General features: G+C 38.8%; 2 protein-coding genes across 4 annotated transcripts; one reads left to right on the top strand and one right to left on the bottom strand.

Annotated features, from left to right (window-relative positions):
* Nucleotides 1–931: 931 nt before the first annotated feature.
* wsb2 (WD repeat and SOCS box containing 2) lies at nucleotides 932–8,043 on the top strand. 3 transcript variants are annotated; one of them, XM_026187936.1, is made up of 9 exons: nucleotides 932–1,694; nucleotides 1,911–2,079; nucleotides 3,761–3,963; nucleotides 4,056–4,187; nucleotides 4,704–4,804; nucleotides 6,049–6,245; nucleotides 6,546–6,635; nucleotides 6,723–6,839; nucleotides 7,454–8,043. In XM_026187936.1, the coding sequence occupies exons 1-9, from the start codon at nucleotides 1,655–1,657 to the stop codon at nucleotides 7,665–7,667; spliced, it is 1,263 nt and encodes a 420-aa protein (XP_026043721.1). In that variant the 5' UTR covers nucleotides 932–1,654; the 3' UTR covers nucleotides 7,668–8,043. The 3 variants fall into 3 exon arrangements, with proteins under 3 accessions (XP_026043721.1, XP_026043722.1, XP_026043720.1); XM_026187937.1 differs by lacking the exon at nucleotides 932–1,694 and adding an exon at nucleotides 1,701–1,830; XM_026187935.1 differs by lacking the exon at nucleotides 932–1,694 and having other exon boundaries at nucleotides 1,837–2,079.
* On the bottom strand, nucleotides 8,007–13,435 carry rfc5 (replication factor C (activator 1) 5). Its single transcript, XM_026187938.1, has 11 exons — nucleotides 13,226–13,435; nucleotides 12,620–12,684; nucleotides 12,179–12,315; nucleotides 11,991–12,070; nucleotides 11,788–11,861; nucleotides 11,139–11,298; nucleotides 10,406–10,487; nucleotides 9,377–9,506; nucleotides 9,020–9,097; nucleotides 8,553–8,607; nucleotides 8,007–8,415 (listed from the first exon to the last, which is right to left on the bottom strand). Exons 1-11 carry the CDS (start codon nucleotides 13,270–13,272, stop codon nucleotides 8,316–8,318), a joined length of 1,008 nt encoding a protein of 335 aa, XP_026043723.1. The 5' UTR covers nucleotides 13,273–13,435; the 3' UTR covers nucleotides 8,007–8,315.
* Between the last annotated feature and the right edge of the window lie 72 nt (nucleotides 13,436–13,507).

Here is a 13,507-nt window from a genome sequence, read left to right as displayed (position 1 = left end):
GTGTTTCTTTTAAAGGAGACAGATGGATCATTTGAATGGCACTTTAAATCCAAACAGTCTGCAGGCTTTAATAATGCATTAGGCTGTTAAAGGGAGATCCAGCCTCACACGTAACAGTCTGGAAATAGGTGCTCTGATATATTAATAATTCATGGTACATATTTAAGATGATGTGTACACAGTACAGAGACTTTTTCACTGCTTTTGAGGCAGCTATAATGTTATTCTACGGCTATGATCACATCAAGTTTGTATATTTTTCTTTTACATTAAAACAAACCTTAATAGTCACACATGGACACCAACTGAAGAAGAATTTACCGGTTAGAAAAACAACAGGAGACAATGCGACATGAAATGAACATGTATATAAAAAAAAAATGTTATGGATCATCAGGTATTTAAACTGTTTTCATGCACTTGTATAGAAAGTTGTTCTGAATGGTTTTTTTGTTATTGTACAGATATTTGATACATGATTTGCAGGGCAGAACCAAAAGGGGAAATAAAGGATAAAAACATAAGCAAATATTTTGTGAATATTTGTGTACGTCTACAGAAATATTACATTACTGTACTCTATATCAGTGAGAAACATTTTACTCTAGTATAAAATTTGGGTGCAAAATTCTTTCTTTAAAGATTTTTGCACCCAAACACCCAAAGGCGATCACTGTATGCTAAAGAGACTCTTTTTCAAAAAGGAATAGATAAAACACAATCTACATGAACAAGAAATAACCCACTAATTGTATTTTTCAATGGCACAAATTAATTCACAAATTTAGAAGTCCCTGTTGTTACTAGATCAATACTCATTCCCTGTAATTCAGTTTGAACAATTTTATGTCCTTAAAAAGTCAAAAATATTCAGAGTGATCTCAACTAATAATGATAATATTGTTCATCACAGCGAGAAAAAAACAAGCAAGCAAAGTACAGTAGGCCAAAGTACAGTAGGCCAAAAATAATCATGCATGATGCAAGAGAGCAAAGCTTGCAAATGAACTTCACATGAAGGCTCAGTTTTCACAGCTTTTTCACTTTGTAGTTTTGCACATTTTCTGTTGCTCTGGGTGAAATAAAAAAAACTAAACATTGTTTATGAATATTTTAGTGAGAAATTTTCATATTAAATGTGAACTTCAACCCAAACAGTTGACCAAAGGTACCAGGGTATTTTCCACTATCATAAGAGGGGCGTGTCAGTGTGTGTGTGTGTGTGTCAGTGTGTGTGTGTGTAAGAGAGAGAGAGACCCCACTAACAAAAAAAAGTCGCTCCACGTCCCTGAATCACTGACTTTGGGTATAATAAAGCCAACTCTCGTTATAACGAGTGGATACGGTGTAAGGAACAAGCTGGATTGTTGTTTAATCTCATGGGGGGTGTGGTTTAAGGGTTATAATAAGGTTACGTCATGAAAGGAGACGTGATCACGTTGGGCAATGGTACAAATGAGTCAGATAACAGGAACTCACTGAACATTTCGTTTCTTCTTGTCACGTTATCTCTGACAGACAGCACTCTGTCGCCGAGCCCCTGCCCTCTGCGGACGTACAAAGTGTGAGCTCCTTTAGTTTAAATGCTGCGGTCAACCGGGGAGGGCACGTTCAGGAAGTCGGTCACAAAGCGAAGAATGTGAAAAGCGAAAGGATGTGCTCCACGGAAAACAACCCAGAGCTGCAGCCGACATGTAAGTGAATATTTGCGACTGTCGTCCGAGCTCGGTGAGTACGTTGTCATCGCAACGATCAGAAACTAGGCAGCGGTTACTTGGAGATGGCCTTAAACCTCCAGAGGCACCGTATACAACCGAGCAGGGGACGCTGGTGGGTTAAGAGTTGCAAGCGCTGTCAGAGGATGAACGTGCCAAACGTTGATTATGTGGTGTCTTTCTATCCTCCTTCAGCGTCCGACCCGGCTCTTCTCCTGGAGCTGAAGACCAGGCGACCTCCGTCCTTGGTGGAGAGAGCTGGACGTGAAACCTGGAGTGTTGACTTCTCTCCGGATGGAGCTTGGTTCGCCTGGTCCATGGGACACGGGATCGTCTGGGTCGTCGCCTGGCCTCTCGACTCCGAGTAGGTTTTACTGTATATTTAATCCGCACGTGATGCATTCAGGTCGCCCTCGAAGATTCTGGTTTCCGTGGAAGGTGGTGGTGGCAGGTCCTGCACGGGCTTTTCGAATGATTGATTGATTTTTATTTTTTATTTTTGATTAATTGTGGCACAGAGGCGCCCGCAGGTAACAAGAACACTTGATTCGAAATGAATACAGTGACGGAAATACCGGGGACACTCAAGTGCAGCCCTGTTCCTTCTACAGAGGCTACTACACAAAAAGTGTAAACATCTTTTTATATACAGTAACTGTTATGCAAAGTGACGGAATCTTTACTTAATCCAAAATATATCGGTAAGTCTAATAGTATTAAAAATATATTTTATTTTTACCTAAAGTAAAATGTGTGTAGTTTTATCTGTAGTAATACCGAACAATATGTGTCAGTTACTCTACAAAATCTACAAAATAAATAACTGAAGCGTTAAAACAAGTACTATACTCGCATCAAAAAGACGAATAACATAGGTACATTAAAAGTGTACTCGAGTAAATGTCCAAACTGCTCTTATACAATGACGCTGGGCTTTGTAAGATTAACAGTAGCACGGGTGGGGTGGGGTGGGGATGGTGGTGGACAATCAGATTTAACCCCTTGTTTTCTCTTTTAATACACGCCTGTATTTATGTAAGAAATCAAGCCACCTGGGAAAAAGTATTACTTCATGTTCGGCTAGATCAAGTAAACAGTTAAAATGTAACCTTATGATAATATCCTTTGGCTTCTATAACCCGTCTCTGTCTTGCACAACTCCACAATAATGATCACAGTCCATTTCTGCACTGGCTTTTGTATTATAAAGATCCAGTGTTTAGTGTTATGTGTGGTTATGAAAGTTAATCAGTATGTGAAAATATCCTCATGCAACTGAGCAGTATTTTGGAAATAAGGCATGAATGCGATAAAAACTCCAGAAAATAAGCATTAAAAGCATCTATTGTTTAAAGTAAGACCAGATATAGATTTTAAAAATAGCTTTAAGTAATGTCATTTATTCCTTTTTTCATTTATTTATTTATTAAAAATTCTAATTTTTCTGTATTTAATATTAAACTTTTGGGTCTTGCTGTTATGCCCTACACCCCCACACCTCTAAATTAGGCCCCTGAAATTATAGTATTTTTCTGTCTAGTGCCCACAAAGAATTTCCCTTCGGCTCAGCAGTGTTCATTAGTGCCAATTTGTTTGAAAAATGCTCAGCACTGCTGCCAATACCACACAAAATAACAAAACAGTACTCTTTATTTTTTTCTTTATATTTTTGTTGCAGTAAAGAATTGTTGCTCCATGAACAATGTTTGAATTTGCCTAAATAATTAAATAAGGCAAAAAAAATGTGACTTACAACTTTAAATACTCAGTAGATTTTGTTGGTACATTTGATAAAACATATGGAAGGAGGCAGAAGAATGCAAGTGGATGTATTCATTCCAGCTATTATTTTAGATTAACGTGAAAGAAAAAAGCAAAACATGAAGACTCAAATTTCAGCTCTCAGTTTACCGTTTAGTTGTTTAGATCTGCTGTGACCAGCAACACTTGAAAGCTGCATCATTTAATCACCAACTCTAGCTTCACACCGCCTACACTGGAGTTTTTTATGGCATCTGCACTCTTGGTGCTCCTCTCACCCACAGAGAAAGTCAAAATGGAGAGACTGACAGAGGAGACAAAAGCTTCAGTTGTGGTCACCCAGTGTGGGGGCTCGCCTTCGGGCCCAGACCTCCAAAATCAAATGCAACAGCGTGTCCGGCTAAAGCACGATCAGAAGGGAAAAACAGCCTGCTTCTGGCCACGGGCTTGGAGAACGGGGTGATCAAAATCTGGAACGTTTTAACAGGTGAGATTTTTATTTTTCTGTGACTGTTAGTTTTGCTTGGCTGAATTAAATGGATTTTCAAATCGCTTGTTTTTTCTTTTCCTTTCCTCTAGGCAGTGCTGTTTTTGATCTCCACGGCCACGAAGGGGTTGTAAGGGACCTGGTGTTTCCTCAGAATGGGACGCTCACACTCATATCATCCTCTCGGGACAAAACTTTGAGGATATGGGACCTGGCTCATAAAGGTATTTTTCAGATATTTATGAGAAATACCTGTGAGTAGCAGTCACAACCGTCTTATTTTTAAAAAATGTTTTGGACAAAATATAATCTACATATTTGGTGCGTCCTTTTTACTTGGGCTCAAATTGTTTTCTTGCAGATAACCTTAGAACTGCAAGGCTTTTCAGCTGAATTTTCAAATGTCAAAGTACACCTCGAGCTTGCCTGATCACCCATTTAAAAAAAACTGTTAAATATTAACTGTCACGTGTCACCAAACAACTCTGGAGGCTTTGCAGACAGGGTCTTAATGACTGAAGCTGTCTATTCATTACTTCACCCCTGTTTAATCTTGTGAAACTCAGCTGAAATAAACCTTCTGTTCTAATGTAAGAGGTTAAAGCTAGCAGATGGCTGTGCTTACACATTCAGGAATCAGGAGCTGAGATGTACTGTCATTTTAAAAAATAAAGTAAAAATAATGAGGCTTTGTAGTCTCTCGTCTACATTTACATCCATGTTTTTCCTGTCTGTTTTAGGGAAAAAGGTGCAGGTGCTTTATGGCCATAAAGACTGGATTAGTTCCTGCTGCGTATCATCTGACTGTAGCATGATTGCATCTGTCGGGAGATTTGACAGGGTGAGGTGTTTCATTGCAAAAGTACCGTATTAGGTCATATTCATCAAGTACTGAGCACTGTAAAAGATAACTTAAGTAATTTGTTTGTGCATGTAAAACTCAAACACTTGTAAATGCTTAATGTCTCTAAGCTTGCTGAATGTGTCCTTTTGTCCTTCTTTTTATCAGTTTTTAATGAACATTATCAACATGAATTTGGGCGACCCTGTTCATTCAACTCTGTGTCAAATTTAATGTTGTTTGTCCACAAGTCTAATCAGGAGAATGGCTCAAAGTGTGTGATACAAATTGTCTAAAAGGGCAGCTTTAAATGCAATCCTGCATCACGTTAATTTTCTAGGACAATGAAATTAGTTTGAAGGTATATTCAAATATTTTCCTATTTGAATTCTTGCTCCTAACAAGTTTGTTGATATTTGCTTATGTAAAGTATTTAATCTTCTGCAAACTTCAGTTATTTTAGTGGTGTTTTCTTTTGACAGCTACCAGTATTGATGGATATGAGTTGCATACGTCCTGGACAAATTATAGGAAAAACCTGAATGCTTGATCTCTCCACTGAGCGTGGCTCTGTTATGCTGTGGGGCTATTTTAGGACATGTTGTTTTGAGTAATCATCTTTATCTGGTGATGAAACAGTTCTGTCCTCATGGGGGTGGTCTCTCACAGGATGACAATATCACTATCTAAAGGCTCTGGTTGGTTTGAGTATGAAAATACAGAGACTTATATTTTATGTCTTTAGTCAGCTGACACCAACCCAGTTAAACACCTATAGGAGATATCCATTTTCAGTGAAATTATCTGCTAGTGGGTGCTTCTGAATATCAATTGTAGTGGTCTGTTTTACCTGCTCCTGCTATTAAAATGTTTTTAGGCCATTTAGCATTTTCTAGAAACTTCTGGAGCACCAGGAAGTCTTAACACTCCAGTCAAACTGGCAATTTCACATATTCTCATTTTCAAAGGAAAGCAGACAGCATAACGTTGTGTAATATTAGACTTTAAGAGCATAGTCACTCGCTGCTGCGTGGTTCAGGGTGTCCTGCTGACACCAAGCAAGTACATCACTGACAAATTACTAGCTTTTGTAAAAAAAAAATTTCAGTTCTGCAGCAATTAATTACCCCAGGGACAAGCTACTTTGAGCGTCGACTAAACCTACATTAATTTTCCAAATTAAAAACAGCCCTTCCAGCAAGGTATAAAGTCTCATTAACCCTGCATGATTATACTTTGATCAGATGGTGTGTCTGTGGAGTCTACGTTCATATACATTCATCAGGAACCTGACAGGAGGGGCCCACAAGACCGTGTACCTCCTGTCTTCTTGTGACTTCTCTCCTGACGGGGCAATTCTCGCCACTGCAGCCTTCAGCGGCTCCAGTTGGTGGATCGACCTCTGGGACCCATACACAGCAGAGAAACTGGCCACTCTGGCGTGAGTTTGTACAACTTTGAGGGTTAAAATTGTGCACAAAGACTCCATTCTATGGGTTACATAAGAAGACCGCAAATTACTCAAATAAACGGGTTGTTACCACTGAGTTTAAGTACAGAAGCTTAAATCTGTGAACCAAACAGCCCACACTGTCATTATCTCTGTTTGCGTATGACACGGCATGTGAAAGTATGTCCTAGTGTCCTTGTCTTTTGCAATCTGTTTTCTATGTATACTATGTGGAGCATCTGACTTTGACTTGGTGCAGTTCAAAGTCATCGCTCTTTCTCTTCTGCACAGTGACTACTTTGAAGATTATGGGCAAAACCAAATATCAGCAATACAGTTCTCTCCAAACGGTCTGCACTTGACACTTGTGACAGACGACAGGTCAGTTATCTGAAAATGCTGTATTATATAACTTAAATGTTTTACACACTGGAAAGATGCTTTCAGACAGATGTGTTGCGTTTGCAGAGCTCTTAGGATTTGGGAGCTGGGGGAGAAAGGGATGGTGATGGAGACGAAAAGAGACAGAGACTCTAATGGACTGTGCTGCAAGTACCATCCACAAGGGGGAGTTGTTGCTACGGGGTAAGGATGCTTTCATTTCAGCATAGATTCACAATATTACAGAGGGTGGTCGATAGACATTATATGCCAAAATTCAGTTTACCCCACTTCCTAGCTTTATTTATTTTATTTTATTTTTTTATAAAGTATATTTATACAGCTAAACTTATCCATGAAATTAGGCTCTCATATCATTCATTTTTAGTCAAAAAACCCCCAGTTATTAAGCTGTTAAATATAATATATTGGTGGGGGGATCAGATATGCAGATCCATCTAGTGCAGTGGCTCCTTTGAAAATACAAAAGTGGCTGAAAGCAATTCAGTATCTAAAACTCTGTTCTAATACATAATGTTGGTAAATTACAAGCAACGATTTTGTCTTTTCGAGTACTAATAGTCAAAGCTACCTGTCGGTACCATGGTAACATCAATCTTAGGCTTGAGATAGTACGGAAGTTTGATTCATTTAAAGGTGAAAATGAGACCTGTCTTTACATTATTGACACCATCTGATTTGCATTAGACGCATTAAATCTACAAGCAAAATTAGGACCATCCCTGAACACACCAGTCTAAAGTATCTTTGTGAAAACTGGCCCCTGAATAAACATGCAAATGTGTCTCTTTTGGCAGAACCAGAGATGGCCACGTGAGGTTCTGGAGGGCACCCAGTGCGGTGCCCAGCTTGTGCCACCTGTGTCGATCTATCCTGCGCCACTCTATCTCCACGCACCAGATTGAGGCGCTGCCCCTCCCCAAGAGGATCCTCGAGTACCTCACATACAAAAACATCCCCGAACGCCTCAAGTCCTGCTGCTCCTCAGATGAAGAGGAGTGGGAAAGTTAAATAGGAACTTTAAAAATAAATAACTGACATTTTCAGCGATTAACTATGATCCTAAAAACGCCTTGTATTTTCTGATAACAAATGCTTTGAAAGCTTGATGAAGCAGATTAAGCATATTTTAAGATACTTTAGATGCAACATTCCTGCACTAAGATTTCATTTATTGCACTACTGCGGTACTACAAAGCATACATTCAGTGTTCACATTGTTGACTTGAATAACAGTTTTATACTATTAATTTATTGTGTAAATATCAGATATATATACTTTCTAATTCCTGTGTTTACCATTATATGCACTGCTAATGTACTGGCACATTAATATTGCAGCAACTGGACTTATAAGAAAGGGTTTTATTAAACTGATTAAAACATACACATGTTCAATGACTTTTTTTTGGACAATGAACTGATTACCTGGTTGCAGTGATACTAAACTGAAAATAGGATTTTTCAAGTCCACCTTTTAAATCAAAAGTGCCAAAAGGATCTTTTGTTTCGTTTTTCCACTGTGCTGATCGACTTCCATCTTGGTTCTGTATGCAGATTTGAGTGATTCAGATAGCTGCTAGCATTGTTCCAGACATCTTTTACACTGCCGCCCCCCCCACCCCACTGTGGAAAAAGACCATCGTTGCATTACTGTATCTAAGGTGCTTCGCTGACCACGAGCTCTCTCACTGCCTGGAAAGCTGCAACCATGGAGCTCAGCTGGATCTTCTCGCTGGTTCCCGATGCAAGCCGATGTCTGAAGAGATGAAACATGAGCAATAATGGAAATAAAAAAATTTGCCACAACGTGTGGAAATCAACATGTTGGTGTCTTTATTATATTAACATGACTTGTTACATTGTAAATATTTTTTTAAAAAGCATCACACTTACTCTACGTCGGCCAACTTGATGAGCAGACTAATCCGAATAGCGGGAGGAAAATCCACTTTAAAGAAAAAACATTTTTAAAAATTAGATACTTTGCTTTTGATAGTAAAAACAGAAAAACTTTCATTAATGCACAAACTTGTGAGCTTAAAACTTTAACACTGAACACGTCACTAACCGCCAACCTTTCAGTGGGTTTTAAAGTGGCCCCATTGCGTGTTTTCTTTAACATGTGCTGTTACTATGGTTGACACTCATGTTACACGTGGCCAAAGACTGCTCCAAATACTTTATGGTTAGGGCTGGTCTGTGAGCACAGCAACCCCATCCAACCTGTTCAAACCTTATGTTTGCGAGAGGCAGCCAATCAAATGTTGGCATAAAAGGAGGGTGGCTTTTGTGCTGGGGTGCTTAAATTAAAGAAAGAAATAAAAACGTGTGATTTTTTCCCCCCCTTGCATGTTCCTTACCTCTGTGTACAAGCAGATGAACCTCAGTGAGAATATCATGCAAAGCCAAACCTTTCAGAGTCTTCAGCTCAAGGATTTCTTTCATCCATGTGTTAAAGAAATGCAAGATCATAAACTGTACTACTAATATGAATTTTTGTTCGTTAACCCACCATTCAAAAAAAAGTCACCGAATCTTTAAAAACATTTGCAAAGCATTTAGGTACAGCTACCTTCTATTAACCTAAAGTTTTATTTGCAAGAAAGAAATGTTCTTTCTTGGAATATGCTAAACTTCATAAGAAATGTTCAAAGTATAAAATGGCATAGTCAAAAACAAGAAATGTGCAGCTTTCATAGAACTTAAATATAGGATACGGTTGTACGCTGAAGTAAAGTCTTTGTTGAGGCACCAGTCGAGGATGTTGGCTATATCTGAGCGGAGGGGGTGCCCTGTGCAGGTGTACACTGTGTCTTCTGTGACCTTCCCATAGGCCATACTGGTGCTCTGAAATCACAGAGATGGATGACATGCAGTACAGTCTACCCATCTGCAGTTTGGATATATAACATATACTACTCATTGGCCACTTCATTAGATATGCCTGTTTGAATTCTTGTTAATGCAAATACAATCACATGCTAGCAACTCAATGCATTACGGCATGTAGACATGGTCAAGACAACCTGAAGAAGTTCAAACGGAGTATCAGAACGGGGAAGAAACGTAACCAGAAACTGCTGGTCTACTGGGACTTTCCCACACAATTGTCTCTGGGGTTTACAGAGAATGGTGCAAAAAAAAAAAAAAAGGAGGAAATATCCAGTATGTGGTTATTCTCTGGGAGAAAATGCGCTGTTGGATGTTAGAGAAGAACGTGCAGCTTAACGGAAAGCAATTTGTGCTGTAACACTGTGATGACAGGGTCAGAATCTGGCTTGAACACATTGAAAGCATGGATTTATTCTGCTTTGTATCAACAGTTCAGGCTGGCGATGGTGTAATGTGTGGGAGATATTTTCTTGGTACACTCTGTGTCACAAAGCTCAAATCATCTCAGACTGGTTTCCTGAACATGACAATAAATGTATTGTACCTAAATGGCCTCCACACTCACCAAATCTCAATCCAATAGAGCCTTTGGGATATATTGGATGCGAAATGTAGTGGAGATTTACATCCTGAATGTGGAGCAGAAAAATCTGAAGCAACTGTGTGATTCAATCATCTCAATATGGATCAACACCTCAAAGGAATGGTACAAAGAAATAAGGCAGCTCTGAAAGCAAAAGGGGGGACGCAACTAATGAAGTGGCCAGTGGCTATATTTTCGCTGTTTAAAAACGGCCACACTGAATATGACATCCACATCTTAAACAACGCTGATGATGAACTTCTGGCCATACCTGCAGTATGTTGAGCGATCTTCTCATGTCACCTGTTGATAAGGTCACAATAGCCTTCATTCCATCTGGCGTGATGTCAATACTGTCACAAAAAGTAATGACATAATCAACTATTTTTAAATCATATCAACGTTAAATTAAAACTTGCGACATGAACACATAATTGATGACATTTAATAAATAGAGCAATCAAAAATAATTCCAAGTCTGTTCATTAATTTCTTCTATCTCAAGTTGCATATAGCAATAAATGTGAAACAATGAGAACATTTATTTCCTATTGTGGCATTTGTTGGTTTTTCAGGGCCTGGTACAGTTGAGAGGCCAGGGTTGATGTTGCACCCTGATTTAAACTGTTTTCAAACACACACAGAGAAGCCCTAAACTTCTAAACATTACCCAACAGAAACGTAACATAAGAACAAAGACTCTGGATTTTAAACAATCTTTAATGTGGTTGGTATTATGTTTGTCTCTATTAAAATTAAACTACCATAAAAATTAGAGAATGCTCACTTACAAGGAAATGAACAAAATTATAAATTCAGCAGGGGATCAAATAGTTATTTCTCTCACTATACGCAAATTAGCGGAGCCCAGGGAGGCCAACAGGTACAAATACATTTGGCAAGTTCATTAGCAATTCTGGGAATAATTCAATGAGATGTAAAAAAACAACAACAACAACAACAACAACAGTAAGTGGAGAGAAAGCATTCACACATTAACTCACTTCTCCTGCTGGATAACGTGCTCCAACCGAGGGATCATCTGGTCTGGCGAAAGCGGACCAAAGCGGAACCTGGTGCAGCGAGATTGCAGGGCGGGGATGATCTTGGAAAGGTAGTTGCAAATGAGACAGAATCGAGTGTTTTCTGTGAACTTCTCAATGACTGAGACAGAGAGCAAGGGTGGGATGAAAGCAGGGAAACAAGTTTAAAATGTAAATTCTGGCAACATCTTAGTAAATAAAAAAAAAACCTCCACTTTTTTGAATAATCTATCCTAAGGACTTGCTTAATGTTGCTAAGATTGTAAACCACCTCACTGAGAATTTAGAATTGACAGTAATATACCAATAATATCATCCACTCTTCCTTCACCATGCATCTATTTAGAAATATAAAACGGCACTGAGCAGCAATAGATGCTTTATAAATGAAATATGGAAACATTATTAGAAAAACACAGGTTGGACTAAATTTACAAAATATCTCACAGTTAAATTCAATAATTATTTCCACTCTTCTGCAAAGTAAAGCTTTTTAAATAAATATCCAGGTTTAAAAGTAGATACACTGTAAGTCAGCAGCAGCCAAATTGCCTGCTCACTGAGCCGTGTGCCTCACAGTGGGTAATGCCTGAACGAACAGATGGCTTACCTCGACGCAATGCATTCTGGGCATCCTGGGTCATGGCATCGGCCTCGTCCAGTATCACCAACTTGAAGCCCTTCCTGAAGGACAAGATATATAAAAAAAAGCAAAGGCAGCAGCTTACATTTCCATTGCACTTCTTAACTGCACATAAAAGTATTGAGAACACTTATTTCTGGTCAAAATCTCTACAAGTGTTTTAGTCTTACTTGAAGATGGTCCTGGTGCTGGCAAAACTCAGAATGGGACCTCGTACTACATCAATACCTCTGTCATCAGATGCATTGAGCTGTAAACCAAAATTAGTTATATTTTAATGTAAAATGGCAGAGTTACAAGTTCAAAAACCTTTACAATTCAGCAAATCCAAATCTTCTAATGAGGAGTTGTAACATACCTCCAACACCATAGAGTTGAACTCCTTCTCTTTGTACAGCTGCCTGGCAGAAGCGAGTATGGTTGAGGTTTTTCCTGTTCCAGGTGGGCCATAGAACAAAAGGTGTGGAAGCTTGTCCTCACTGATAAACTTTTGGACTGGAAATAAAAAGAACAAATGAAAATCTGTTTAAATACAAGTAACCAACATTTCTATAACAATCCACATATGCACCCCCCTTGAATAGTTTGAAACATAAAAGTTTTAAGCCAGCTGACTTAGTACCATGACTCATTAATGACAGTGACGGTATAACCACAGTAAACAAGCTCAAGAGTCAAAAACACTGGCAGATAGCATTGAGTTTATCAGTTTATTACGTTTTAAAAGTAGTTTGATTATCCATAAGTGTCATGTTATACAGTTTTATAGTATTGTTATTCTGGCAGTCCACATACTTACTAGTGCTCAGAATATCTTTGTGTGAAATCAGATCATCAAGTGTCTGTGGTCTGTATTTTTCAACCCTGAAACAGGAAAACGCACACACACGCATTCATACTTGCAATAACTACTGCGTTTACAGCAAGGCAAATAAGCAACCTCGAAAGAATTTTAAAGAAAATTATTGAAACGTTTACGGACACATATGATAAGCGCTGACAAACGTTGACATATCACATTACATATGGCCACTTTTTAGTTCCGCATCCATATTTTTTTTCGTAACATCACCCTTTATTATAAACAAAACGTCAACCTTACAGTACTTTCACCGCAGTCAGAAGCTGCAGGTTTTCGGTTAACCTGTTGCTGAAGTGGCACCATGTTAATGCTTGATGGACTGATAAGATTTACGTAAGCCGAACTGAAGACAAGCTAATTTCCTTCCATGTTACAACTATGCGTAATAACTAACGTCATTTATTATATGTATATAAAGCTAGCAATTCACAGAATGCATCAGTCTACTCAGTGCAGCGAGCAGCTAGCTTGACAGTAGGCATGTTAGCTAGCTAGCAATAACTTTTTGAACCATTCTGTGATAAACAGCGAGTTTCAGCTCACCATGGTAAATTTCTGGTCTGTAGCGGCGCTTTACTTGTAGAAGCCATGTATCCTACCAAGCATGAATATTACGCCAAGCTGAGCAAAAGGGTTCCAGAATTTAAGCCACTGCGATTACTACTGTTGATGGCCCTGTTTGGCGCGCTCCGCAAACAAAACGTACGTCACACGTCACCACGTACAACCAATGGAATCACATTGTCATTTTCATGGGCGGAGTATCGGTGACTTGTTCTCTGCTGTAAAAAAATAATAATAACGGGATTTAGAAATTGTAACAAT

Source organism: Astatotilapia calliptera, chromosome 12, assembly GCF_900246225.1.
Source record: "Astatotilapia calliptera chromosome 12, fAstCal1.2, whole genome shotgun sequence".
NCBI lineage: Eukaryota > Metazoa > Chordata > Actinopteri > Cichliformes > Cichlidae > Astatotilapia > Astatotilapia calliptera.
This window is presented reverse-complemented; position numbering and strand designations above follow the sequence as displayed.